This window comes from Triturus cristatus, chromosome 3_2 (genome assembly GCF_964204655.1).
Source record: "Triturus cristatus chromosome 3_2, aTriCri1.1, whole genome shotgun sequence".
Taxonomy (NCBI): Eukaryota; Metazoa; Chordata; class Amphibia; order Caudata; family Salamandridae; genus Triturus; species Triturus cristatus.
Genome location: NC_140584.1, coordinates 690,145,997 through 690,171,512, shown reverse-complemented (window position 1 = coordinate 690,171,512; position 25,516 = coordinate 690,145,997). Strand labels below are relative to the sequence as shown.

The 25,516-nt window shown below is 47.1% G+C and overlaps 1 protein-coding gene across 1 annotated transcript in view; it reads left to right on the top strand.

Annotated features, from left to right (window-relative positions):
* VPS8 (VPS8 subunit of CORVET complex) overlaps nucleotides 1-25,516 on the top strand; it is a 1,789,524-nt gene that overhangs the window by 680,918 nt on the left and 1,083,090 nt on the right. The window contains exon 22 of the mRNA XM_085648738.1: nucleotides 3,430-3,519. Coding sequence (XP_085504864.1) covers nucleotides 3,430-3,519 — 90 coding nt within the window. The remainder of the gene's footprint in view (nucleotides 1-3,429; nucleotides 3,520-25,516) is intronic.

Here is a 25,516-nt window from a genome sequence, read left to right as displayed (position 1 = left end):
CCTAATTTGTTTCGGGTGGGTTTAGCTTGTTCCATGGTGCTCTGGATGATTTTGCACTTAAGCTATGGGTGTGTGCATTGTTGTCTGCACTTTTAATAGAACAGACCCAGACCCACCATGTGTGATGAGAGTTGTTATTGGAATTTTTCTAGTCTATCGAGATGGTTGTGACAGCAATAGTTAACAAGAGGTCTAAGAGTCTTCGATCCCAAATACTAAGGTCCAGAAGTGGAGAGGTTACATAGAGACTCAGTGTAATTATGGCATGATTAAGAGAGAGGTTAGTATAAAAGATCTTATTTAACATCTTCTGGATATATTCCAATACGGTTGCATGTTTTTTTGCCATGAAAGAGTAGGTGATCTAAATCACAAGCAGGTTCTGAGCAGTGCCAACATTGGTCCAAGTCAATTAAACCTAGAATGGATCACCTCATACCTCTCCGGCAGAACACAGAGAGTACGCCTCCCTCCTTTCCTCTCTGAGGCCACCGGAGTCATCTGCGGCGTCCCGCAAGGATCATCGCTCAGCCCCACTCTCTTCAACATCTACATGAAACCCCTCGCTGCCATCGCACGCCAACACAACCTCAACATCATCTCCTACGCCGATGACACCCAGCTGATTCTCTCCCTCACCAGAGACCCCGACACCGCCAAAACCAGCCTACACGAAGGGATGAAAGACGTCGCCAAATGGATGGACATCAGCCACCTGAAATTGAACACGGACAAGACAGAAGTCCTCATCCTGGGACCATCGCCCTCCGCTTGGGACGACTCCTGGTGGCCCCCGGCCCTAGGCACCGCACCCAAGCCTACGGACCACGCACGCAACTTGGGCGTCATCCTGGACTCCTCCCTATCTATGACCAGACAAGTCAACGCCGTATCCTCAGCCTGCTTCCACAACCTTCGCATGCTCCGTAAGATCTTCCGCTGGATCCCGACCGAGACCAGGAAGACGGTCACCCAGGCCCTCGTCACCAGCAGACTAGACTACGGAAAAACCCTCTACGCCGATACAACAGCCAAGCTTCAGAAAAGACTTCAACGTATCCAGAACGCCTCCGCCCGACTCATCCTGGACGTCCCCCGACGCAGCCACATCTCGAGCCATCTGAGGGACCTGCACTGGCTCCCCGTCAACAAGAGGATCACGTTCAGACTCCTCACCCACGCACACAAATCCCTCCACGACCTCGGCCCAAGATACCTCAACGACCGCCTGACCTTCTACACGCCCACCCGCCAGCTACGATCCGCAAACCTCACCCTCGCCGTCGTCCCTCGCATCCAGAGAACCACCGCCGGAGGAAGATCCTTCTCCTACCTGGCGGCTAAGACATGGAACTCCCTGCCCGTTCACCTGCGACTGACCCCGGATCACCTCGCCTTCAGGAGACAGCTCAAGACCTGGCTGTTCGAGCAGTAGCAGACCCCCGCCCTCATGCGCCTTGAGACCCTTCCGGGTGAGTAGTGCGCAATACAAATTTCTTGATTGATTGATTGATTGATAGTTTGTGCAGTCTCATAGGGGTTCAAAAGCACTTTTATATTGGCCAATATTTACACTGTAGGACAAAGGAGAACTTTTGTGGGAGACAATTGAGTTTCAGGTTTGTTCCCGCATACTGTCTGGGGGGGAAAGGCTCGATTCTGCATGATTGGTTAATTTTTTCTTGAATGTACGTATTTTTTAAGGGGGGTATCGTTTAGTTAGAAAGTTGTAAATCTGAGGCTATATGGCCCTTCTTGGCTAATACGGTCAGGATTTTGAGACACTCTGCTCAATGGGATGTTATGGTCTTCCACAAGGTGAATTAAGTTTAACTTGTAAAACGTGATCTATTGGAGGTGAAATGTTTCACGGAGCATAGCAAAGGACAGTGGGTTTTCAGGTGTCCCTAGTTCCTTAACAAAAATGATACTCACTGACATGCAATTATGCCAAAATGTTGTTTGTCCATCTACTGTAATTATTGGGTTGTGCCAGAGGTAGAAGAGAATGGAACCCTCATTTGTATATCTTCTTGATGGCATTAGCTGTGCCACAAGCGCAGAGAAGTCTGTGGTAGTAAATCCTACACAAAAGGGGGGGGGAAGGGTTTGAACATGGCATGGTTACCCATAAACATGTATGTTTAAATGGAATCTGAAGTCTTCCTCCATGAAAATGCTCAGAAATGTTCCTTCCAGAATGAGAAAGGGAACGAATCACCACAGATTTTGTGGGTTTGAGGTGAACAGCTTTCACCACGTTTAAATGTTTTTTCCCCATGAAGGAAACCTAGAATGATATGATTTTGCACATTAGACTGCCCTTCCCACTGAGCAGAATGGTGTACTTTGCTCCATTCCTTACAAAGGGTAGATGCCTCTTTAAAAAGCCACATGACAGGTGCAGTAACACGCCTGTAAATCTGCGCCTGACACGATTTTCTAGACATATTGTTAAACCTGTTTTGTCAATAGCAAAAAAGTGTAAATGTACTTTTAGGCGGACTCGTAGACCTCCATCTGTACTTTTGCACTTGTTTGTGAATCAGCCCCATTGTTCTCTGTTTGTCAGTTATGTTTTATTTAGTTTCTTATATTCTCAGCATTTATTTTTAGCTTGACAATTGTTTTCAGTTATTTTGGTAATCGTATTTTTACACATATCTTTTATTTAAGTCTGCACTCTTTATCCTCCCCACCCCAATCTTATGCCTCCACCACCACCACTAACAAAGCGAGAACATCTCTATGCTTGAAGCAGGGGGCATCTCTTGAGGTGCAAGAGGATGGGCAACTTTGACGACTTCATAGGTCTTCAAAGAGAAGGAGACAGTGCATTGCTCTGGGATAACACATTCCATTCCCTCTTTCGTGGTCCATTCTGTACATTTTTTCGTGGTTCCCACAAAAGTGGTATACGGACTACTGAAGGTAATGGTGAGTAGCACACAGCCACATAAGCTCTAGCATAAGTCTGACCATGTAATAGCTTCAGCTATGTCAGTTCTAATGGGAAATGCAAGAAGCCTTCGGTGCTCTGTGCAGAAGCACAAACTGGAAAAAATATGAGCCCTAGGATATAATACTACTGCTAATTGTGAACCCCCCGCTCATGCTACTTTGATCTTTGGTTTATGCATCATTTGGCCCAGTCTTTTGTGTTTGATGATGGTGCTACCCACACATAAAACATTGTTATTCTCAGAATTTATCAAAGTAGAGTAAAACTCCTCAGTAAACTACACAGAGATAAAAAAGCATATTCTCTTAATGAGAGAAGACTAGTCAGACAATGCTCAAGTAAGTTTAAATAACGTTTTAGTGCACATTGTAAATGGAATTTCAGGTTCATATGTTCAACAACAATATGCTTGGTATCAGATAAGTGTATATTTTTAATAAGAATGTTTTGTTCTCTTTTTGGTATAGATTGTCCTCATGTGCTGGGAGAACCATTTGTATGATGCTATGATCTATGTGTACAACAGTGGAATGAATGACTTTATCAGCCCCATGGAGGTAGGAACCTTACACTTGGTTGGAATTTCATAACCTTTTCTTGCCATTTGCTACTTTTATTACGTAGGTGTGAAACATTAAATTTCAGTCTCAAAATGATTATGTGACACCAACGTCAATTAATGACCATTCATGATTGTAAGCACCATTAGGGCCAAATTGTGCTTTAACCCTTTATTTCTTCTTTGTTTTAAAAAATCCATGGCCAGCGGTATACAAGCCCCCCTTTGTGTTCCTGCCTTGCCTCTTTGTTATGCACATACTGCAAAGCTTTTTTTCTTTCCTCTCTTGTGGGCTATGTGGAACCTAGCCCCTCTGGCCTGGAGCGTTGGTGGACTAATTTCTTTGTTCAGTTTCTATGCACTATGAGAAGATAAACAGCATACTTGTTGCTTATTACATACCCAGAAGTTTGAATTGGTACATTTTGCGTCAAATGTTAAGCTACTCTCTGTGAAGCAGGCAGTTCTCCGTTCACTCATGCACACGGTTTGTTATTTCCTTCCAAAACCATCATCTGGTCACCCTGTGTCTGACTTGGACTGAAGGGACTAAATTGCTTCCTAAACCAACATCAAATGAAGTATATAGTAATTCAGTGACCTGTAGCACAAATTAATAAAACAGTTAACTTTGTTTCAAGCTGTTTGAGAGAAAATGTTGTTTACAATGGACCTGATTACACTGCTAATACCATAGCCAGCAAAAGCCTTTGGTACCATTTACAAGGTCCCACCTTCATGTGTATGATCATTTGTTCGGAGACTTTATATCCTCTTATACCAGGTGAGATTCTACTTTTTCAGTTTTTGTCGTATGTAAGCATTTTTTTTTTTTTTTTGCAAAACAATTCTTATTGCATTTTTCAGGTACAATTACCTTTCGTTAATTATCATCATGCCGAGGGACATATCCGACTTCCAGAAATCAATGTGTTATATGATCTAAGTCGCTGCCATCCAGATATTCTTTACCCATCAGCACTCCTATATGCATATACACCCTCCCCACCCCGCCCCCCCATGTCAGTGTGCCATAATGCAAGGTATAAGGATGATTCTCTCCTTTTAAGTTGCTGTGTTGTTGGTCGTGGGCTACTCCCCACTTCAATAATCAGATTCAGTTCTGTAAGGAAAAGTGATGTACTCGTTCCATCGCTTGTGTTCTACCTGGTACATCTCTATTACTGCGCTTCCGCAGGTTGCTCCACTGTATCCTCATCCTCAACTTCATCCGTTCCCCACCCTTGGAGCTCAACCACTAGTGCCTCCTATGTACGTGCCATGTCCAGCGCCTTTTCATCGTTCCCCCGCAATGCTAACTGTAGCCTGAACATGCCCTCACTACATGCCCACTTGGTGAAAGTCGCTCTCCATCTCGCAAAGCTGGGACCAACTCTCGATTTGCAGTGCAGGGTGATTTCTCTTTTGGCCATAACAAACCCTAAATCGCAAAACTTGCTCGTAATTTTTGTGCGCGGAGTGTGGGGAAACCATAGCAGCAGACAAACTCCCAGTTCCACCTCCAGTTCCCGCCCCGTCACCTGATTTAAGCAATCGTATGTAGGCATGGCACCAAAGAATTGTTGAGCTTTCAGTTCCCTATGACAGTTTGCCTCCTCCCATTACTGACCATTTGCTTATACTCGAGGATAAATAGAAGCGGGTGGGGGAATTAAGCAAGTTCACAAGCCTTGGTGCTTTCCATGTCTACCTCTGGTCCTGAGCTCTTTCTCAGCATCACCAGTTTCACCAAAATAGATTATCACTAGAGTCACTGGTTAAAAAAATATACCTCTTTTCATCCAGTGCCACAATTTCCTGAAATTATACATTTTATGCTGCAGAATACATTTAGAGATCTTCCAGAAGCGAACACCACGTCATTCCTTGTGTAGCTTCATTAATCTATTCTAGTTCCATTTGCTGCAAAAATCCATCTCCAAGGTTCCCAAGCTTGGACTTTAATTGATCATTTCCAAAGGCAAAGCTCCAAGACAAGATCTCCTTACGCAATTGCTTACTCATGTGCAGCTTTCAATGGCAGTTCTAAATTTATACAGCACTTGGATGTTGCCTACCTAATCTTTTCCTGCCCTTTTAGAGGTGACGTTATATGTATTGTTGGCCATCAGAGAGACCAAACAGTTTTTTATTAAAAGACACAAATGATGAGCTATTTTGGCAAGAGATCTGTCATACCTTCCCATTTATTGATTCACATAGGTCCTGCAGACATGGTTGCCAAACTAAGAATACAGATTTACATATTTACATTATATTGTTCACTTAACCTCCAAATTTGTATTTAGTAGGATTTCCCGGTATTAACATTAAATATAATTATATATAATTCAGTTTTATACAACTGTTGATCTTGGATATAAAAGGGACATATACTGTAGGTTATCTATGGAGATTGTGCATGCTGGCTGTGTAACTTCTGCACTCAGTCAATTGGGGGCACGGTGTCTTGTGTGCACTGTATAATTGCCATCCATCTAGCCGTTATCCCCAGGTGTTTAGCACTATTACAGTTGATGACTATCATGTTGGAGCCAAAATTTTTTAGCGTGGGTATTGGAGAAATAAATGTTAAGTAATTTTAGTCTACATGAAAGCTGATAATTGTATCTCCTCAAGGAAACAAATATTCATGTAAGCAGAAACAAAGCATTAAAAAGATGAAGAGCATTTGAATGGAAATTAATATTTTTTCGCTTTCCAGAATTAACTCCTCATTTGATTAAACATTAGCATTTTGGAGCTAGAACCTCCAGAGAGAAAAGATGTAAGCACTCTCTTGCACAACATGTACTATTAGGGCATGTCCTGTCCAAACTGATATGTCAACTGATTAAGAAGGAAGACCGTTGAAAGGGAATTCATTGTGACTTATCACAGCCTCATCTAGCCTAACTAATTGTCCCCCGTGCCCCAGAATCATGCATTGTCAGCTTCTGACTTTTTGGACCCGGTAGCATGAAATAATCATTGATATTTGTGTCAGTACATTAGGAATGGTGAGGTAGCCGGCTGGTGACCACAGAAGATCTTAGCCGAGTGAAGGTTTGCATAAGATATGCAACTCATCAGTGAAACAGTCAATATGAGTAAATACCAAGAAGGGTAATGAGCAGTGACACCAGGGGAGAATTCTTGTGGGAATTAAGACAGACTCAAGCCCACTTTAAATTTAAGTACAAAAGGCACCCCCACTCTAAAAAAAAAAATCTTAAAAAGACAGCAATCAGATTTGTACCAAATCTGTTGTCTGCAGGTGTCCCAGTTTCCTTGTACTTCCCCATAATATCCCACTTAGATTCTCTAGGAAGGCCGGATTTAAAACTGACTATAGAAAAGACAAACCGAAAGAACAGTCTGACTTTTTGTTAGTTCATAACAGTCCCTCAGTAAAAAGGACACATTGAGCAGAAGATGGAGGAATCATTTTGCAGCATGTGTTGTAAATTGCGTGCTGTGCATTATCCTGCCATCTAGTGTTAGCTAAGAAATACAACTTTTTTTGTTTGAAGTACTTTTTTTCAGTTTTGACAGTGAGCCATGATCACATTCCTGAAACCCAAAATGCATCAGCCATCAGACTGCACCTTAGATTACCTTTTTCTGCTATCAGGTTTGAAACGGAAAAATGGTTGCTCCATCTTCCAGACTGCATTGGGACTGGGAAAAGTTATCCTGACCACCAGTGATGGCGTGAAGAGAAACTGATGATACCTAGAGAAGATAATAAAGCATCATTCAATACTGTGCCCAGAGAAATCACCTATTCACTTTCCGGGTCATATGAGAATGACTCTTTGGAGGGTGAACGATGAAAAAGAGGCTTTTTCAGGGCCGGCGTTAGGCAAGACTTTTTGATTTTACAAAAATTATATGTATAATATACTTACTTAAAGGGGCTTTCAGCCACATATCTTAATCTATTGGCCTGTTGTTGTATCATTCACATTTAGCTCTTGCCCACAACAGCATACAACGCGGGGAAATGGGTCAGCCTACTTCAGACACTGGTTAACTTCACTTTAAGGAACTGCATTTTGCTCTCTCACAATGAGCATATCCGTACACAAGGTAGTTTCCTTCAGTACCATCGTTTGTGTTTTTACTTTATTATTATTCTAGTGTTACCTTTGTGTTTAGAGCCTAAGGTCAAAGCAGTATTTCTCTGCCAGGCCACATTCCACCCTTTATCAGCTCCTGTTTTTTGCCAATGCTTATATAAATATCTTTTCAAGTGTCCTTTCTTTATCTGACTGCTGGTATTTCACAGTATAACAGATTGCTTCCTTTTCAAACTGTTCTCTATTAAGTGAAATCTCTTTTTGCTATTCATGCAGTACACCATAGATACTCTAAAACATTTTCTGGTGGGCCGCAAAGTATGTTCTGTTGTGAGCCCGAGGGCCGCATTGATGGTAGCAAGATGGGAGTGGGGCTTTGTGGGTGGTTAAATGTTGCTGGTTTCTTCATTAGAATATTTTACTTAAGTTCAGTTAGCTTGTAAATAAAAGCTTCCCCATTTATTTAACGTCTTGCTGAATGTTAGTGCTCACGAAACAGCAGTCCAATGCTGCTGTTAACCCAGGGGCTAAATGTGAATGGGAATGCCCCCGGGTCGTACTAAAGGTTCAAGATTATACTTGAGAATTCATAAACATACAGTTCTTCAGAATGTTTAGTATGGACTCAATTTCACCAATGGTTTTTTGATACACTTTGTCAAGGAACAAAATCAACTACTATCGTGTTTAATTTTCCACACATGTCCCACTTCTTTAATTTCATTCTTTCCTTCATTCTTTCTTTCTTTCCTTCCTTATTCTTTCTTTCTTTCCTTCCTTATTCTTTCTTTCATTCTTTTGTTCTTTCCTTTCCTTTTTCTTTCGTTGCTGCTTTCCTTCTTTCTTTCCTCCTTTCCTACCTCCTTTCCTACCTCCTTTTTTCTTTTTTTCCTTCCTACTCTCTTTGACTTTCTTTCCTTTTTTCATTCTTTCCTTCACTATTTCTTTCTTTCTTTACTTCTTTATATCATTCTTTCTTACTTTGTTTCCTTCTTTCTTCCCTTTTTCCTTTCTTTTCCTCTTTATTTCTTGCATTCTTTCCGTCAACTCTTTCTTTCTTTCTTTCTTTCTTTCTTTCTTACTTTCATTCTTTCGTTCTTTAATTCTTTCATTCTTTCTTTCTTTCTTTCTTTCTTCCCTTCATTCTTTCCTTCCCTCTTTCTTTCATTGTTTTTTCCACTCGTTCTTGCATGCTTTCTCTTTCTTTCTTTTTCTTTCATTGTTTTTCCTCATTTCCTTTTCCTTTCCTCTTCCTTTTTCCGTTCCTTCCCTTCCTCTTTTTCTGTAATTGTTTAGTTCCTTCTTTCCATTCCTGCCTTCTTTCTTTCCTTCTTTATTTTTTGCTTCCCTTCCTTCTTTCCGTCCATTCTTCTATCTTTTTTGCCCTTCCTTGCTTGCTTCCTTCCTTTGTTCCTTCCTTCTTTTTTTCTCAAGTTCGAAGTATCCCAAGAGAAGTCAGTGTAGAGGTCGCACTCCTCTAGTAAGTTTAAGAAGAAGAAGCATTCTAAACAGGGCTCCAAGTCCACTCAGAAAGCGCAGGGACGCACTCCTGGAGCATTTCTCCAGTGCCAGTTCTACTTTCTTCTCTGAGCCAGCCCACTTTTCTAGAGCCTGGAGCATTTTCTGCTCAACTCCATGAGTTTCAAGAGGCCATGAGACACTTATTTGCGCAAGTGGCTTTCTCTGCAATCCTCATGGAGCTGCAAGGTCTCACAACTGGCAGTTCGTCAGTGGGACCTCCCTTGGTTCCATTTTGCCCATTGGATCTGTTTTCCAGATCTGTGTCAAGCCTGGCACCAATGCCGCTATTGACGCCATCCCCCACTACGAGAAACCCTAACACTGAAGCCGACTTTACTGGAGTTGGTAGACCAACAGATGCCATTATCCGCCACCGAACCGTTCACAGTTCCTCCATAATCCTTTTTGTCACAGATTCTGATGAGGACACCTATGATAATGTCATTGACCAGTCAAATCAAGTGGGCAATTGGTATGATTATCACCAAGAAACTCAGGCGCCTGTATCCATCGCCAGATTGCTTCATTTTGCCGGTCAGCATCAGGGGATCTAACCTTCCTCTCTCAGCACCCCACCCCGGAGAGTTTAGTGGCGCAACCTAACTTGTTCCCTACCGCTCTGCTTGATAGAGTGTCAAAACGCTTCAACCACTTGTCTGCTCAGTTGTTACAGACATGCTTTATGAGATTTATTGAGTCAGGTCTTGCCTCTAATCTTGCAGGAGACTTTTGCCATTATTTCCCAGGCCATGCAAGACGGCGGGGACACGGCCAAGGGTTCTTTACATTGTTGTCTGGACACCACAGATTTGTTGAGCTGAGCCATCACTCAACCTTCTTGGATATGCCCCCTAGTTTTTCGGGGGATGAGCAGTCCACCCTGAAGGACATGCCCTTTCACAGGTCCCGTCTTTTTTGTCGAAAAGGCTGATTTGACATTGGAGCGCTTTAAAGATAGTAGGGCTATGACCTGCTCCATTGCTCTCGCTACCACTCTGCACTCACCGGTTTCCCAGTTTTGGCCTTTGCGTAGATTTGGTAGAGGGTTTCAACACAGTCAACAGACACTGCCAGCCCATCAGCCATCCCAGTCTCTTCATGGCTGAGGCAGAAACTTTTCTAGGTCTGGAGTTCAGCCGGCGCATGTGTATTGCAGCCCACCACTCATCCGGCTACTGCAAGCGTTTGTGTCCTTTACTGCTCATGACGACCCTGTTGGAGAAAGGATCCAACATTTCCTGCAAGGTCAGCACCTCAAACGATTTCTAGATACTCCATGCCACTGTCCCAAGCACAGCTGACGGAGGACCATCTGTCATTGTTGCATCATAAAGTGCAGATCTTTTTGGCCAAAGGGGCCTTAGAGAGGGTGCTGACTTCAGAAATAGTTTGTGGTTGCTAGTCTCACAACTTCTTGGTGCCGCAAAAGAACAGAGACCTATGTCTGATACTGTAAATGTGCCCTCTTAACACCTTCCTGTAAAAGGACAAATTCAGGATGCTCATTTGGCTCAGGTCTTTCTGCCCTCGACCCTCGTTACTGGATGGTAGCATTGGACCTGCAGGATGCTTATTTCCACATTCCTGTCCTGCAGGCCCACAGACATTACCTGCGGTTCACATTAGGCCAAGAGCATTTTTAGTTTGCAGTGCTTCCTTTTCGTCACACCAGTTCTTCTTAGGTGTTCACAAAGGTGATGACAGTGGTCGCAGCTCATCTACGGTGGGCAGGGGTTCCAGTCTTCACCTACCTCAGATGACTGGCTGCTGAGGAAAAGCTTGCCCCAGGCAGTCGTAAACCACTTCCAGACTACGGCAAACCTCCTCAAATTACTGGGGTTAACTATAAACGTGCTGAAGCCACACCTGACTCCTCATTTGCAGTGTGGTTTTGTGCCTATCCTCAGGAGCGAAGAGTCCAGGACATTCCGGCTATGATCCCAAAGTTTCATCCTCGTCCTGGATCTTAGTGACGTTCACTCTGAGGCTGATGGCATCCGCCTGGTTATGCACGGCAGATGGCATGTATTGGCTCTACAGTGGGATTTGAAGTCACAGCAACATCAAAAAGACTAGACCATATTTTGGAGGAGACTGCAAACGACCTGGAGTGGTGGCTACATTACCGAGATTTGGTTTGTGGCAGACCACTTCCTTGCCCTACCCAGAGCCAAGTGTAGTGACAATAATATCAATTCTGGGCTGTGGCAGCCATCTGGGAGGGATGGAGATCAGAGGCCTCCGGCATGAAGCAGATGCTCTGCTCCACATCAACCTGTTTGAGTTATGAGCCATGTGCTTGTTGTTGAAAGCCTTTCTGCCATCCATTCAAATGAGGCTCTTTCAGGTGTTCATGGACAACAGAACCCCCATGTGGTACTGCACAAGACGGGGTATGGGGTTATGGACCCCAAGCCAGGAGGCCCTTCACCTCTGCATGTGGCTGGAGTGCCAGGGGATTTGCCTAGTGGTTCCCCACCTGAATCTTTGATCACCATGGTGTACAAACTCAGCCATTGACGCCTAGCGAATCACGAATGACCGCTACATCCGGAGGTGTCACAAGGTCTCTTCACCCATAATTGGAGATCGAGCAGCAACATTGGAGTGCTTTTAACCTTCCTCAGGATGTTGTGCATGTTATCCTTGCAGCCAAGCCTTCCCTCTATATAATCTGGATACGCCTGCCATTGGAACAAGTTTGTAGCTTGATGAATGACCAAACAGGTCGTCCTGGTTTATGCTTATATGTCTAAGATTTTGTTCTTTGTTTTGTCTTTAGCCCACCATTTACTTGCTTTGGGCACACGTAAAGGTTACCTGTCAGCCGTGTCGGCCTTTTTCACATTGCAGGTCTGCATCTGCGAGTGTGGAAGGTGAAAGAAAGCAACTTATATCTAAATTGCATGTGTGGCACCTAAATAGGTCTGCACATGCCACTTTTGGTACAGATGATGTCGGCGCTGAGCCGCAGGTGCCACCTTCTGGCACAGAAAGGATACTGCTTCAATGTTTTCCTGACCCAGTCTGGTGGATTGGGGAGTATTGCAAAGTGTAGAATATGTTGTTAGATTGAGTCTGTACCAGTAAAGTTGTTACTGAAGGTAAATAACTTGTTAGCTATAGCCCGCTCACTAGGCTTGCGCCCACTGACCCGACTGTCTCACCAGCAATATCAGAAGATTAAAGGCTGCTCACATGGTCTGGCCTATCAACAGAGATAGCCCTCACATGCAGTTTAGCTGCCGGATCAGATTTTAAGGGGGGTAGTGGTATTTGAGGCCATGGACTCCACTAAAAGGCAAGGTTCTTCCACCTTCTCCTCTCCCACTGCAATAGCTTCTGAGCAACTCTGATTCTCCCTTGCAAAACCTTACATAGCCGGCAGAGGGCAGGATTCAATACCTACTACCTTACCATAAATCCATCTATATCTTGATGACTGGTTGCTCAAGGAGGGCTCACCATAGTCAGTCGGATAATGCCCACCCATTTTACATTCATCATTTTGACTCATCTGATACGTGCAGAGGATTCCCTTCATTGGACCACCCTGCACACAGTGACTTTCAACATCTTTCTGCCCCTGCAGCGAATTGGGATATTTAGAATGTTTGCTCAATGTTTTGTACTCAATTCTTGGTCATGGTGAGGTTATTTCTGACGCTTCTTGGGCTTCTGTCCCGATGAATCTTCATGATTTCTTGTGCTCTGACACATGCGGGCCTTGCAGCGGGACCTCCATCTCTGGTGGGCACAACACAGAGGCTATGTGCCAGAAAACATCTGCATCTAGAAAGCGGCAGCCCAGGATCTTCAGTAGTGACAGGTGGACACCAACTTGTATTGAAGTAGGCCACTATCCATAGCACACCCAGAGTTCACAGTAGTGACAGATTCTTCCTTTCTGCGATGAGGTGGTCACCTGATAGAGGGCGTGATCAGTGGTATGGTCTCAGCAAGAGCAACATTTCCACTTCCTGGCACTTTGTGCCATCTGGATGGTTTTGAAAGCCTTTGTCCCTTCCATTAAGTGAAGGTGTGTGCAAGAGCTGATGGGAAACTCATTTGCAAAATGAACTACAATAGGATGGTGTGGGGTCTTGGATCTTGTGCCAAGATTCACTGCACCTTTTGGAGGTGGCTGGATATGCCTGGTAACATCACCTGGCAGGGTTTCTAAATGCCAGAGCATATGAGCTCAACAGGCATTGGCTGTGGGCCACGAATGTGATCTTCATCCAGGGGTGCCTCAGGACATCTTTTCTCAGGCTTGCTCTTTTCCTCATTGCCTGGAACCCACAGTGTTGAATTAAAGCATGCTGGAATTTCATAGGGGATGCATTCTGCCTGAAGTGGAGCACAGGCCTTTTGTACACTTTCCGACTCATTGCCTCTTCTGCCTCAAGTTTTGAGGGTGATCCGGACCGACCAAGCCCTAGTCGTTTTGATTGCCCCGGACTGGGTCAGAAAAGAGTGGCACTCCAATTTGTTGAGTCTGAGCATTTGCTCTTTGATCCATCTACCTTTCAGGGTACTTCCTTTTTGAGCAGCAGGGCTTGGTCCGAAACCCGAATTTCCACAATTTACACCTCAATGGGTGGAGAGTGAGAACTAAGAACTGAACTGTTTAGATTTGCCAGCTAGAGTAGTGGATGTAGTTCTTGCGGCTAGGCATCATTTGATTAACACCTTCTATTCAGTGAGTTGGGACTAATTTGTGGCCTGATGTGGGGAACGTTTCCTTGATCTATACAGGATACATTTAAAAAAAAATGTTTTTATTGAATTTCCAGTCATACATAGTCATTATATCAGGATATCAACATTTATATATCTCATGCAATAGTTTGTAAATATCACCTATACAGAAAAAATAGGGGGTTATGCGATTCTGTCAATAAGGACACTTTCCATCTAGCACTGGTATTAAATCACTCGATACAGCTTTGGAATATAAACATATGAATCGTTTGAAAAACAAATTTCAACCAATTAACTAAAGAACAACCCCCCTCCACCCCACTGGGTCACAATGGGAAGCTCTTCTCGGCACATGTATCGTAGGTCAATCGTTATTTCACCCTAGGCATTTTAATGTGTTCGTGTTCTGGGACAGCTCCCTGGCAAAGTCTCTGCATCTGGTCTCCCTTCATCTGTCTGCGTTTTCTCAATGGTTTGGGAAATGGGTGGCTCACCAATGGGGATCTCCGAAATCATGACATACCATGACCTTGCGTCCTCCGACAACTTTTCATCTCTTCGAACTCCCCGCATTCTAATTAGCTCCGCTCTGGCCCACTCTCTAAGGTCCCTAGCCCAGTTTTCCATTTTGGGGGGTTGTGAGCTCACCCACCTGATTGCAATCCTTCTTTTAGCTAGCACCAACGCCAACTGTAGCAACCTTCGTGTAGGCTTCCTCCCTTTAGGTCTGGGAAGGAGTCCCAGGAGTACCTCCTTAATAGAGAGGCAGCGTCCACCCCGTCACCAACCTCAAGCATTCTAGAACCAGTATGATTTAAATTCCGTACTTTCCCATATCATGTGTAAGAACTGGGCATCGGCTTGGCCACATTTGGGACAATGAGCAGAGCGGTCTGGGTATATTCTATGTAATACGTGTGGAGTCGGATACGTTTGATGAACAATATTAAATTGGGTAAGCTTGAATCTCACATTGGAACTAATTTGTTTAACCCCTTTGTGTACTCGTTTCCATTCTAATTCCGTCAAGGTCTCCTCTAGTAATCTGTCCCATTTGGTCTGAACTGGGAGTGGATCTACAACTAAATCCTCTCTTAACGCATTATATATATATGAGACACCAGTTTGTGGCCCCCGGCCAGTGACTTGCGAACCCGAAGAGTGGCAGTCACGGGCGGCTCCTCCGGAAACATTTGCCAGAGCTCACGTGCCACCGCAGAAATCTTTGCATATTGAAGGTACTGCCCCCTGCCCAGCTCAAACGTTGATTCCGCTTCCTCCCTTGTAAGGAACCGCTGCCCCAAATATAAGTCTCCCATCTTACAGCAACCTCCCTCCGTTCACCTAGAAATGGTCATGGTTTTACCTATTCGTTTGAACGGTGCCTTACGGGGCCTCCAGAGCATATGGCACTTGTTTCACTACAGTTTTTATTGCTGTTTCCCAGGTGGCAGCCACGTGTCTAATAATGTAGGGAAAATGTGCGGATACCTTCGATCCCATCATGAGGAGGTCAGATAAAGGAGCCCCTCGATGGGTGCCATCCAGCAGCTGTTTCTCCCAATTTTCATTCTCATCTAGCTACTGTACTGCACGCTGAAGCTGTGTCACCATATAATAAAGGCTCAACTTAGGAACCTCCAGCCCTGCTCGCTCCCACGTCCTCTGTAATGTATTCAGTTTCACCCTCTTCCATTTGGATCCCCATAAGAGGTCGACCATCAAACGCTCCAGTCTAATGAAATACTTCCAAGGGAATGCGATAGAGAGAATTTTGTAAAATATATAAACAGCGTGGAAGAACCACCATTTTGATTAAGGCAACCCATTCCATCAAAGATAAGGGGAGGTCTCTCCAGAACTCAAAGGATTTTTGTACCCCCACCAGACACCTCCCCACATTGCGTCCTAGATAGTATTCCGTTGTGTGTGCCAGCTGAACCCCCAGCTAGCACACCATATCTGCGACCTAACTCATCCCCACCATAGGTAGTTCTCTCTCTTCGATATCTCGCAGGCTTCCCATGGGGAAAAGTTTACATTTCCCGGGGTTGAGACAGAGTCACGAAATTTCCCTGAAAGCGGTCGGCTCCCTAAGGAGTTCTGGAACTGCCGTCCCAGGGTGTCAAAGGTATAGCATGCTGTCATCTGCATACATTGACACCACGTCAATCATTGTCCCCAACCGGATACCCCACCACTCCATCCGACGCCTAAGAGCAATCGAAAGAGGCTTCATCGCCAGGGCAAAAAGGTGTGGTGACTGGGGGCAGCCTTGACGAGTACCCCGCTGGAGCTCCAGAGCATCTAATACCTGATTCTGAAGGCGGATCCAAGCCGTTGGTTTATAATAAAGCAATTTCAACCATCTTAAAAAGTTGTCCCCCAGTCCCATCCGGGCGAGTACCGTCCACAAGTAATCCCATTCAACAGAATCAAAAGCCTGCCGAATGTCTGGGAGACATATGGGCCATTCCAATTCCGGAAGATGCACATGCCATAGGCGCGCGAGTCTGCGCAAGTTATGTGTGGTGTTCCGTCCGGGGATAGACCCAGACTGGTCAGGGTGGACCAGTCGAGTTATAAATAGTAAAAGACGTGCAGCTAACACACCACTTCGTATTTTCTCGTCGATATTCAGGAGAGAAATAGGCCTGTGAGAGCTCGGGGAGAGAGGGTCTCTATCAGGCTTAGGAATCATGGAGAACAGTGCCTCCATCATGGTTAGGGAGAAACCCCCTGTCTAGCGCCTCGGTATACACCTCTAGTAGGTGATCCACCAGCTGTGTGGCACACATCTTGTAGAACTCAGCTGGGAGACAGTCACTCCCGGGGCACCTGCCAGTCTTCAGCCGTTTATGGAAGTCAGTATTTTCTCCCCAGTGAGTGGTGCTCCGAAGTTCTCAGCCTCGTCGCCCCCCAGGGTGGGGAGCACCATATCTTTAAAAAAAAAATCCCAGATGCAGGAGGTCTAATCTGGGCAGCAGTTGAGCAGGTCTGACGCATGTGGGTCGCAAATTTGTCTATAATCGTATCCTTATATATATATATGCTCCCTGCTATTACGAAGCTGCAACACCGGTGTGTGTTCTGTCTCCGTCTTAATAGGGAATCAATGTCCGCTATAAGCTGATGGTAGACTCCAAATGTAGTCTTCATGCAGACCCCTCTGATAACGACCTTCATGGCCTCCCATTCCGTGGATCTAGCAGCAGTGGACCCCCAGTTTTTCCCAAAATAATGTCGGAGGGCATCTCTCACGGTCTGTACGTATGGGGGATCTGTAAGAGCCTCCGCTCAGAGCCGCCATAAAGGACTGGGAAGTCGTCCCGGTCCTGTGGCCAGACTTAGCAGCAGTGGCGCATGGTCCTACAAATATCGTGGTAGGTAGAAGATGGCCGCTGTAGTGGCTGGGAGGCCTGCAGTAAGACAACAATAATCGATCCAGGAAAAGGTGTTGGCTGCGGGAGTAAAACAGGTAAACTCCCTCTTGTCAGGGTTACGCGCCCTCCACTCATCACGTAACTGCATCCCCTGTAGAATACCTATGAGGGATCTCAGCATACGAGGTTTAGTATTGTTTCTGGGAGGTTCCCTATCTATTGTCCCATCAAGTACACAATTAAAATCTCCAAAGAGACGGATTTCAGCACCCATTTACGGTGTTGCAGCCTTCAGTACTGCCAGATAGAAATCGGGGCAATCCAAGTCGGGGCATACACATTAATAATGCACAGTTCCCTCCCCTCCCAACAGAATAACGTATCTCCCTTCAGGGTCTAAAACATGATGAAGATGTTGAAACGGGACCATTGGTGCCACCCACACCATTGCCCCTCGTGCGAAGCCAGAATAAGACGTGGCATAAATCTGTCCCCTTCAAATCTCCTACGTATGCACTTAATGGTATTTCCCCAGATATGAGTCTCCTGCAGTCCTGCAATCGCTACACCATATCTCTTCAAGAATACATGCACTCTACGGCGTTTATCTAAGGCAGTCCTCCCCCGGACATTTCGATTAAGGAACTTCAGTGTTTGTACTGTCATGACATTGTGTTTAAAAGATACCAGACGTGCAGCCTTCCCTGCCTAGGGTGTTCATCCCGTCTTCCCTTGTGCCCTTGTGTCATGGTGCAATCCCTTGTTACCCCAGCAGTTCCCCAACAAACAAATAAGCTTCCAAGAACTAAACGTTCACGTTCCTTATCCCCTTCCATGGGCAGGAGTGTAAGTGTGAACATACATTGCCATATAAACAACCATACGTACCGCCCCATACCTCCCCCTTTACCCAACAAGTAACACTCAAATGCTGTGCAAGAAAGTTGGTTACACCGGGGCGCGAGATCGCTCTCAAGCTTCCCCAGTGGACCTTGTCTGTAGTGGGGCGTCGCTACTCCGGCAGCAGCCCAGCTCTATGACTTATTCAGCACATGATATGACCTTCGACCAATTGTATGGTCTAATTAAAGGGAGAAAAGAAGAAACATAACATTACAAGGGTTGAGAGACCGCTCCCTCATGCACAAAAAAAAGTCCAACCCCCAAGAACCCCAAACTGATTATATAGACCAGGCTGTCTAAGACTCATCTAATCTCAAAAACAGCATGAAATTATCTGTACATATCAACAAATGGTGCGCAGTTCGTCGGACTCCTTCATGCCCACTGTCTGGGCCACCGGCGCTATGACCAAGTTCCTACGTCGCCTACATTGAGTCTGAGGCAACCTCCAAATCTGAGGCCTGTAGCGTTCCATCGAGGAGGACTGTAATTCATCCAAGCTCATCGTTCTCTTCTTGGGCGCCAGGCGCCTTCCCTCCGGGCCACTAGCATCCAACCAGTCCCTTGCCTCCTCCGCTGAAAAAAACCCCAAAGCACAACCTTCACTCTTCACTCGTAATTTTGCAGGGAACATGACGCTATACTTGAGGTTCAGGTCTCTGAGCCGCCGCTTAATTGCAATAAATGTCTTCCTCTGTTCCTGGACTCTTTGGGAATAATCGGGAAATATTGCTATGGCATGACCCTCAAAAAATAATCGCCATCGGCTACGAGAGAGCTGAAGCAGAAAGTCCCTGTCTCTGAAATTAAACAATTTTGCAATGATAGCACGAGGAGGTGCTCCGGGCGTAGGGGGAGCCACCAGCGCTGTGTGCACACTCAACACTAATGAATTTCGACAGCTGTTAAGAGCCACCTCCCGGGTAAACCACTCCTCCAGAAACCGGTCCACACCTGGCCTTCCGCCTTTTCGGGGAATCCCACTAATCTGAGATTCCCCCTCCCTGACCGACCTTCTGAATCTTCAGCCCGATCTTCGAGCTTGATCATTTGACATTTCAATTCCACTACGGTGGTGCTAAGGTTCTTGATCTCTGTCTGCAGGACCTCAGTATCTTTCTCTGTGACTGTCACTATGTCAGAAACCTTTCTGAGGTCACATCGCAGCAGGTTGATGTCAATAGCCACGGCATCAATCTTCTGGATCATATCGTCTCATGTCGACTGCACGGCCCGGATAACATCCATCAGCGTGGGAGAGTCCTTGCCAGCCCCCTCCAATGCCTCCCTTTCTGGTTGTCGATCCTCCTTTCTATCTTCCAGACCGTGCGATCTGGGCTGGGCGTAATTCAGTATTTTGTTGGATTGCGATTTACAATCTTGTCTTTTCCCATAATTGCGAGGTGGTCTAAGAGACAGTACCTTATATGATCCTTCCTGGCAGGGAAGGTGCAGGCTGTGCTTTTTTTCAGTGGGTGCAACCCCCATCAGGGTTCGATACACGTATGCACTTAATAATCGTATTCAGGCCCCAGTATATGTGAGGTGCCGCAAGTGACCCCGCAACAATTGAGCCTTTCGCCAGTCTGCAGCGAACCTGGTTTCCCGAAGCAGGGGCCCTCGCCACCACTTAGTCCATCTCACCCCCCCTTCAGGCACTCAGAACTTGTCCCAAGGAGAGGCTCCCTGCAATCCCAATTGCGCTTCTGGTTGTGTCCGGGACCCCAGTTCGACACTTCTCTCCACTATTGCTTCATTCATAACAGGAACGAGTCCCAGCTGGATATAAGCGTCCCCCAACTCACCGTCTCATCAGCTTCTCCGTGTGTTGTCCTGCCACATTCTTTTACCCCTGGGGGCCCACTGCGCCCAATTCATGCCTTTTCCATCGTGGGCCGGGGTCACAGCTTTGGCCAGCTCTCTTTGACAGCAAGGCACTTCAGGAGCAGCGGAGCACCCAGGGGCCCGGCAAGGCAGTACTGTTCCAACAATCACCCCGCAGCTATATGGGCCATATAGACACGCCCGCCTCCCAGGCTCCCCAGAGCGTGCCGTCGCACGCAGCCCCACAGTCTGACTTGTCAGCCACTCCAGAGGATCCAGCCGACAGGTAGGACGCCGACCCCTTGCACTGCACCAGGCACGCACCCGGTCTCCCAGGAGTGCTAGTCCCACTCCAGCCGGCTTTGGGGCGCCCCCATCAGCGATTTTGTCCCATCTAGGCACCCCTCTACGTACACGTACCTCAGTGATGTTTTACCCCCACCGCGGGGGTCCAGGGAGTCCGCGACGCCGACTGCACATAACAGACACGCCAGTCCGGCTCTAAGATGGCAGCCACACCTCCACAGGATCGGGGCTTCAGGCTCTGATTTGCTATATCTTGAGCTTCCTCTTCTCTCCCCTCCTGTGGCCAAAGGTCTCACAGGATACCGGAGAGTTATTTTTCAGCTCACGGGGGCCAGGATTTTACAGAATATTAATTCAGCGTGAACCGCCGCACGGAGCTCTTCTCGAGCACGTGTACGCGGCCATGCTAGCAAGCCACACCCCCCTATACAGGGTAAGTTAGCTGCCCTCGGTGCAGGTCAAGACTAATCTCTTGACCGAAGTACTTCATCCTGGGGCTTCTTCTTCTGAACCCCTTTTGCCCTTTAATGATGCACAGACTTCTAGGCACATGGTCCAACCTTAGCACAGAGGCTCCTGTGAGCAGAGCAGTAGCATGCCACCATCTCCCTGCCCCGGGTGATGCAGGTTTCATCAGCCAACATTCTACCCCTGGGGGCTTGGTGGTCCAAGCCTCAACATCCCATGGCGCACTCCCTTCTGCTCCCCCAGACAGGGAATCCAGAAGGCTGAACGCACTTGGGAAGAAGATGTTTTCTTGTGCCTCTTTCCCGAGTGTTCAAAGGACCTTGAGTGCATAGAAGAGGACTTGAGGCTCCTGGAATGGTCCTGCGAACTTCTCCTCAATAGGGACCTCTGAGGAGTAGTGATCAATGGCATCGACTGCTGGGCTGGAAGAAGCTTTAGGGACCGTTCCTTCACAGCCTTCGATGCCATGGCCCGGCTGTCTGAGCAAGACTTTGATTCGTGGTCACGCTCAAGACACCATAAGCATATATTAGGTGGTGATCGATAACTGACATGGTGAGGTGACTGGCGCAACATGGCTTAAACCCTACCTTTCTAGAGGCCATCCCCGACACACACTGATAAAATCTTTGACAAAACGTTGAATAAAAGTCTGTCAAAAAGAGTGGTAGCTCTAATCCGGATCAACGCTAACTGGCGCAAAAAGTAAAGAACTGATGTCTGCATGCCTCGGTGGTGCCTAAACAGGTGACAGCAACATTATATCCGCTGATGCCACGCGGAGCCACCTGACGGTGCGCAGGGGTACTGCTCATGCAAACGTTTCTGGATCCCGTTTGACGCCTGGGAAATTCAAAGGTAAGGAATCTGCAGCTAGATATAGTCTCTAGCAGATAATGCGTTACCGAAGGTAAGTAACTTATTCTGTTCGAGGCATATGAGCTGCAGATTGTACACTTTGCATAGATCGCCATCTGGTGTTGGGCCCGGATGTTTGCAGTTTGTTTTTGTTCTTTGCACAGTCTTTGGAAGTCACGAGTTCGGTGACTCCTCCTTCGGTCCGTACTGCGCATGGGCTTCGGCTCCATCCTCAGATTGTTTTTTTCCGCCATCGGGCTCGGATGTGATACTTCGTGCTCCGGCTTCGAACTTTTCCGGTTCCAGCCTCGACGGAAAATCCTCGTTCCTCGAGATTCTTCATCTTCTTCATCTCTCGTAGAGGCACTTTCTCGATTCCACACATCGGCACCGGCCTTCTGGCCCTCCTCGACTCCGGTCCCGGCCGATGGAAAGGACTCCGTTCAAAAAGTGCCCAAAATGTGGGTCTAAATTTCCCCACACCGACCTCCATCAGGTGTGTAACCTTTGCCTCTCTCCAGAACACGAGGCCAGAGACTGCCCCGCCTGCAAGTCTTTTCGATCAAAAAAGACCATCCGGGATCGAAGAGCTCGACGCACCATGGCGCACTCATCGACCGCGGCTCCACCGGACATCTTCGGAGATGACACCGGAGCTTCGGGGCAACAACACACCGAGCAGGAGGAAGACCTCGTCAGCGCTTCCGAGGCCGACGACTCCGACCTGGAGGACATCACACCGGCGCAGAGGGTCGTGAGTACTCTACCCCCTCCCACCCCCGCGCCCATATCCAAAGAGACTCAGGTTACACCTTCGCCTCCGGGCCTAGGGAAAACCAAACATGCAGCTTCTATCACCCCACCTTCGGGCCCGGTGTCGAAGCATCACAAGTCTCACGGCAGCTCGGGCTCGAGCCAGCCTTCTCCTGGTGCCGATAAGCACCGTTCGGCACCGAAGAAAGTGACACCCAGCTAGACTCCGAAGCCACCGGTGCCGAAGCCTGGACTCTCGGTGCCGACGAAACACAAGCATAAATCCCTCAGCACCGACGCTCCCGCGTCGAAGCCTACCTCGACGCCGAAAAAAACGGAGGTTCCAAGAAAGCATGGCGCAGAGAAACCACCCAAGTCCTCGGCTCCGAAAACATCGGCGCCAGCGGACGATTCGGCGCCAACGGAACTATTTACAACTGATCCTTCTCAAAAAACCTTATCAAAGGATCCAAAGACTGGGCTATTGATTTTGTCTATCAAGAAACGACGTCTTGACACACCAGCACCTCCTCCGCCTCCTCCACCTCTTCCACCTCCTCTCCCTCCCAGGTCTCCGCCACCCTTGCCTCATCACTCCCCAACCCCATCCCCAGAACCGGATTACGGGGATCCAGATTATGATCCAGCGGATGCCCCAATGGACCCCACACCCCCAGGGACCCCAGACCCATGGGAGGATTACCAAAACCCTGACATACCAGATGTGCCTCAAGATGACCTCTGCCCATCCAGGCCATCTCCCCCGGAGGACTCACTAGGGTTTCACCACTTAGTGCAGCGAGCAGCACACTATCATGGGGTGGAACTACATAGCGAACCAGTGAAAGACGACTTCTTACTGGATACATTTGATATTCAGGATAAATCCACAGCCATCTTGCCCATGCTTAAGGGTGTTACCAAACATGCTGCAGAGGTGTTCAAAGACCCTGTCAGGGCCAGGGTCTTAAACCCCAGAATTGAAAAATAGTACAAAGCAGCCCCCACAGATCCTGCATACATTAAAGGCCCTGCTCCTTTAGATTCCCTGGTTGTGTCCACAGCTAGAAAGCGGTCCAACTCCCAGTCTTCAGGTGAGGCTCCATCGCCAGATAAGGAATCAAAACTCTTAGATGTGTCTGGTAAATGCACTGCCTCGCAAGCCGCAAACATCTGGCGCATTGCGAATACACAGGCGCTACTTGCGCGTTATGACAGAGCACACTACGATGAGCTTGAGGCTCTTATGCAACACCTCCCGGAGAAACACAAACGTAAAGCTCATGACCTAATACAAGAGGGAAAGTTAATTACTAACACCTCCATTAAATGTGCCCTCGATGCAACGCACACTGCTTCTAGAGCTATAAATACTAGTGTCCTGCTTCGTCGTCATGCCTGGCTCAGGATCTCAGGGTTTAAGCCAGAAGTCCAGACATCCATACTAAATCACCCCTTTGACCAACAACACCTATTTGGGCCAAAGGTGGACGAAGCATTAGAAAAAATGAAAAAGGACACGGACACAGCAAAGTCTATGGGGGCATTACAATCCCAAACCCCTAGACGCTCCTTTCGACGTTCGTCCTTTCGTAGCACAGGCAGAGGTTACTCCACCGATAGCGCCTCTACCTCCTACAAGTCCCCTCCTCAAAATACCTTCTCAAAGAGGTGGATACAGGGGCAACAACAATAAGGGCAGGGGCAAAACCAACACCACCCGTTCTGCCACACCGCCCGCACAATGACTTCCCCTCGCTCCCCCCAGACCATCCCACTCTGGTCAGGGGCAGACTACAAAACTTTATTCATGCCTGGGAGTCCATAACATCGGACAAATGGGTGACCCAAATTATTTGGTCAGGGTACTGTCTCGAGCTAACATCTACCCCACCCAATATCCCACCAAGGCACCGTCTAATGTCACAGGAACATTCCACACTGCTCAAACAGGAGGTGATCTCCCTCCTCCAAAAACACGCTATAGAGCAAGTCCCCGTCAATCAGCAAAATTTTGGGGTCTACTCTCTGTATTTTCTAATACCGAAAAAAGACGGGACCCTGCGGCCCATTCTGGACCTTCGGCCTCTAAATGCATACATACATTCGGACCATTTCCACATGGTCACCCTACAACAAGTCCTCCCACTCCTCTGTCAGGGAGACTTTCTCACTACCTTGGATCTGAAAGACGCATACTTTCATATTCCAATACACCCTTCTCACAGGAAGTACCTCAGGTTTGTGGTGGACAGTCAGCCTTACCAATTCACGGTTCTCCCCTTCGGGGTCACCACCGCACCACGGGTGTTTACCAAATGCCTAGCGGTAGTAGCAGCACACCTCAGACGTCAACATATTCACGTCTTCCCTTACTTAGACGACTGGCTGATAAAAGCTGCGTCCTACAACCAATGTGTGCAACATACAAACAGCACCATCCAACTGCTCCACCAGCTAGGCTTCACGGTGAACTACCAAAAGTCCTACCACATACCATCTCACACAAAGCAATATCTCGGGGCCACTATAGACACCTCCAAAGGTATAGCCTATCCCAATTCAGCCAGGATCGCAAGCATACAAGTCTTGCGCCAAACGTTCATTGCTCAGCACTCTCTCCCAGCAAGAGTGTTCATGAAGCTAATAGGGATGATGGCATCTTGCATTTTTATAGTGCCCCATGCAAGACTCCACATGCGTCCACTCCAAGAGTGCCTAGCACGACAGTGGAACCAGGCCCAGGGTCAGCTGAGGGATCTGGTGTTGGTGGACGGCCGCACCCATCACTCTCTGCAGTGCTGGAACACCACAAACCTTTCCAAAGGGCGGCCGTTCCTGGACCCGGTTCCTCAGGTGATTCTAACAGCGGACGCATCGCTTTCCGGCTGGGGAGCGCACCTCCTACACCTCACAATGCAAGGTCTATGGACGCCACAGCAAACATCGCTCCACATCAACCATCTGGAGCTATTGGCGATCTTTCTAGCCCTAAAATCCTTTCAGAAACAGATTTCAGCCAAAGCAGTCCTCATTCGCACAGACAATATGACTGCAATGTATTATATTCAAAAACAGGGGGGGGGGGGACACTCTCCCCAGCTCTCCCGCTTAGCACAGAGCATATGGAGATGGGCAATTCCACAAAACATCTTTCTCCTGGCACAGCACGTCCCAGGCATACAAAACACCA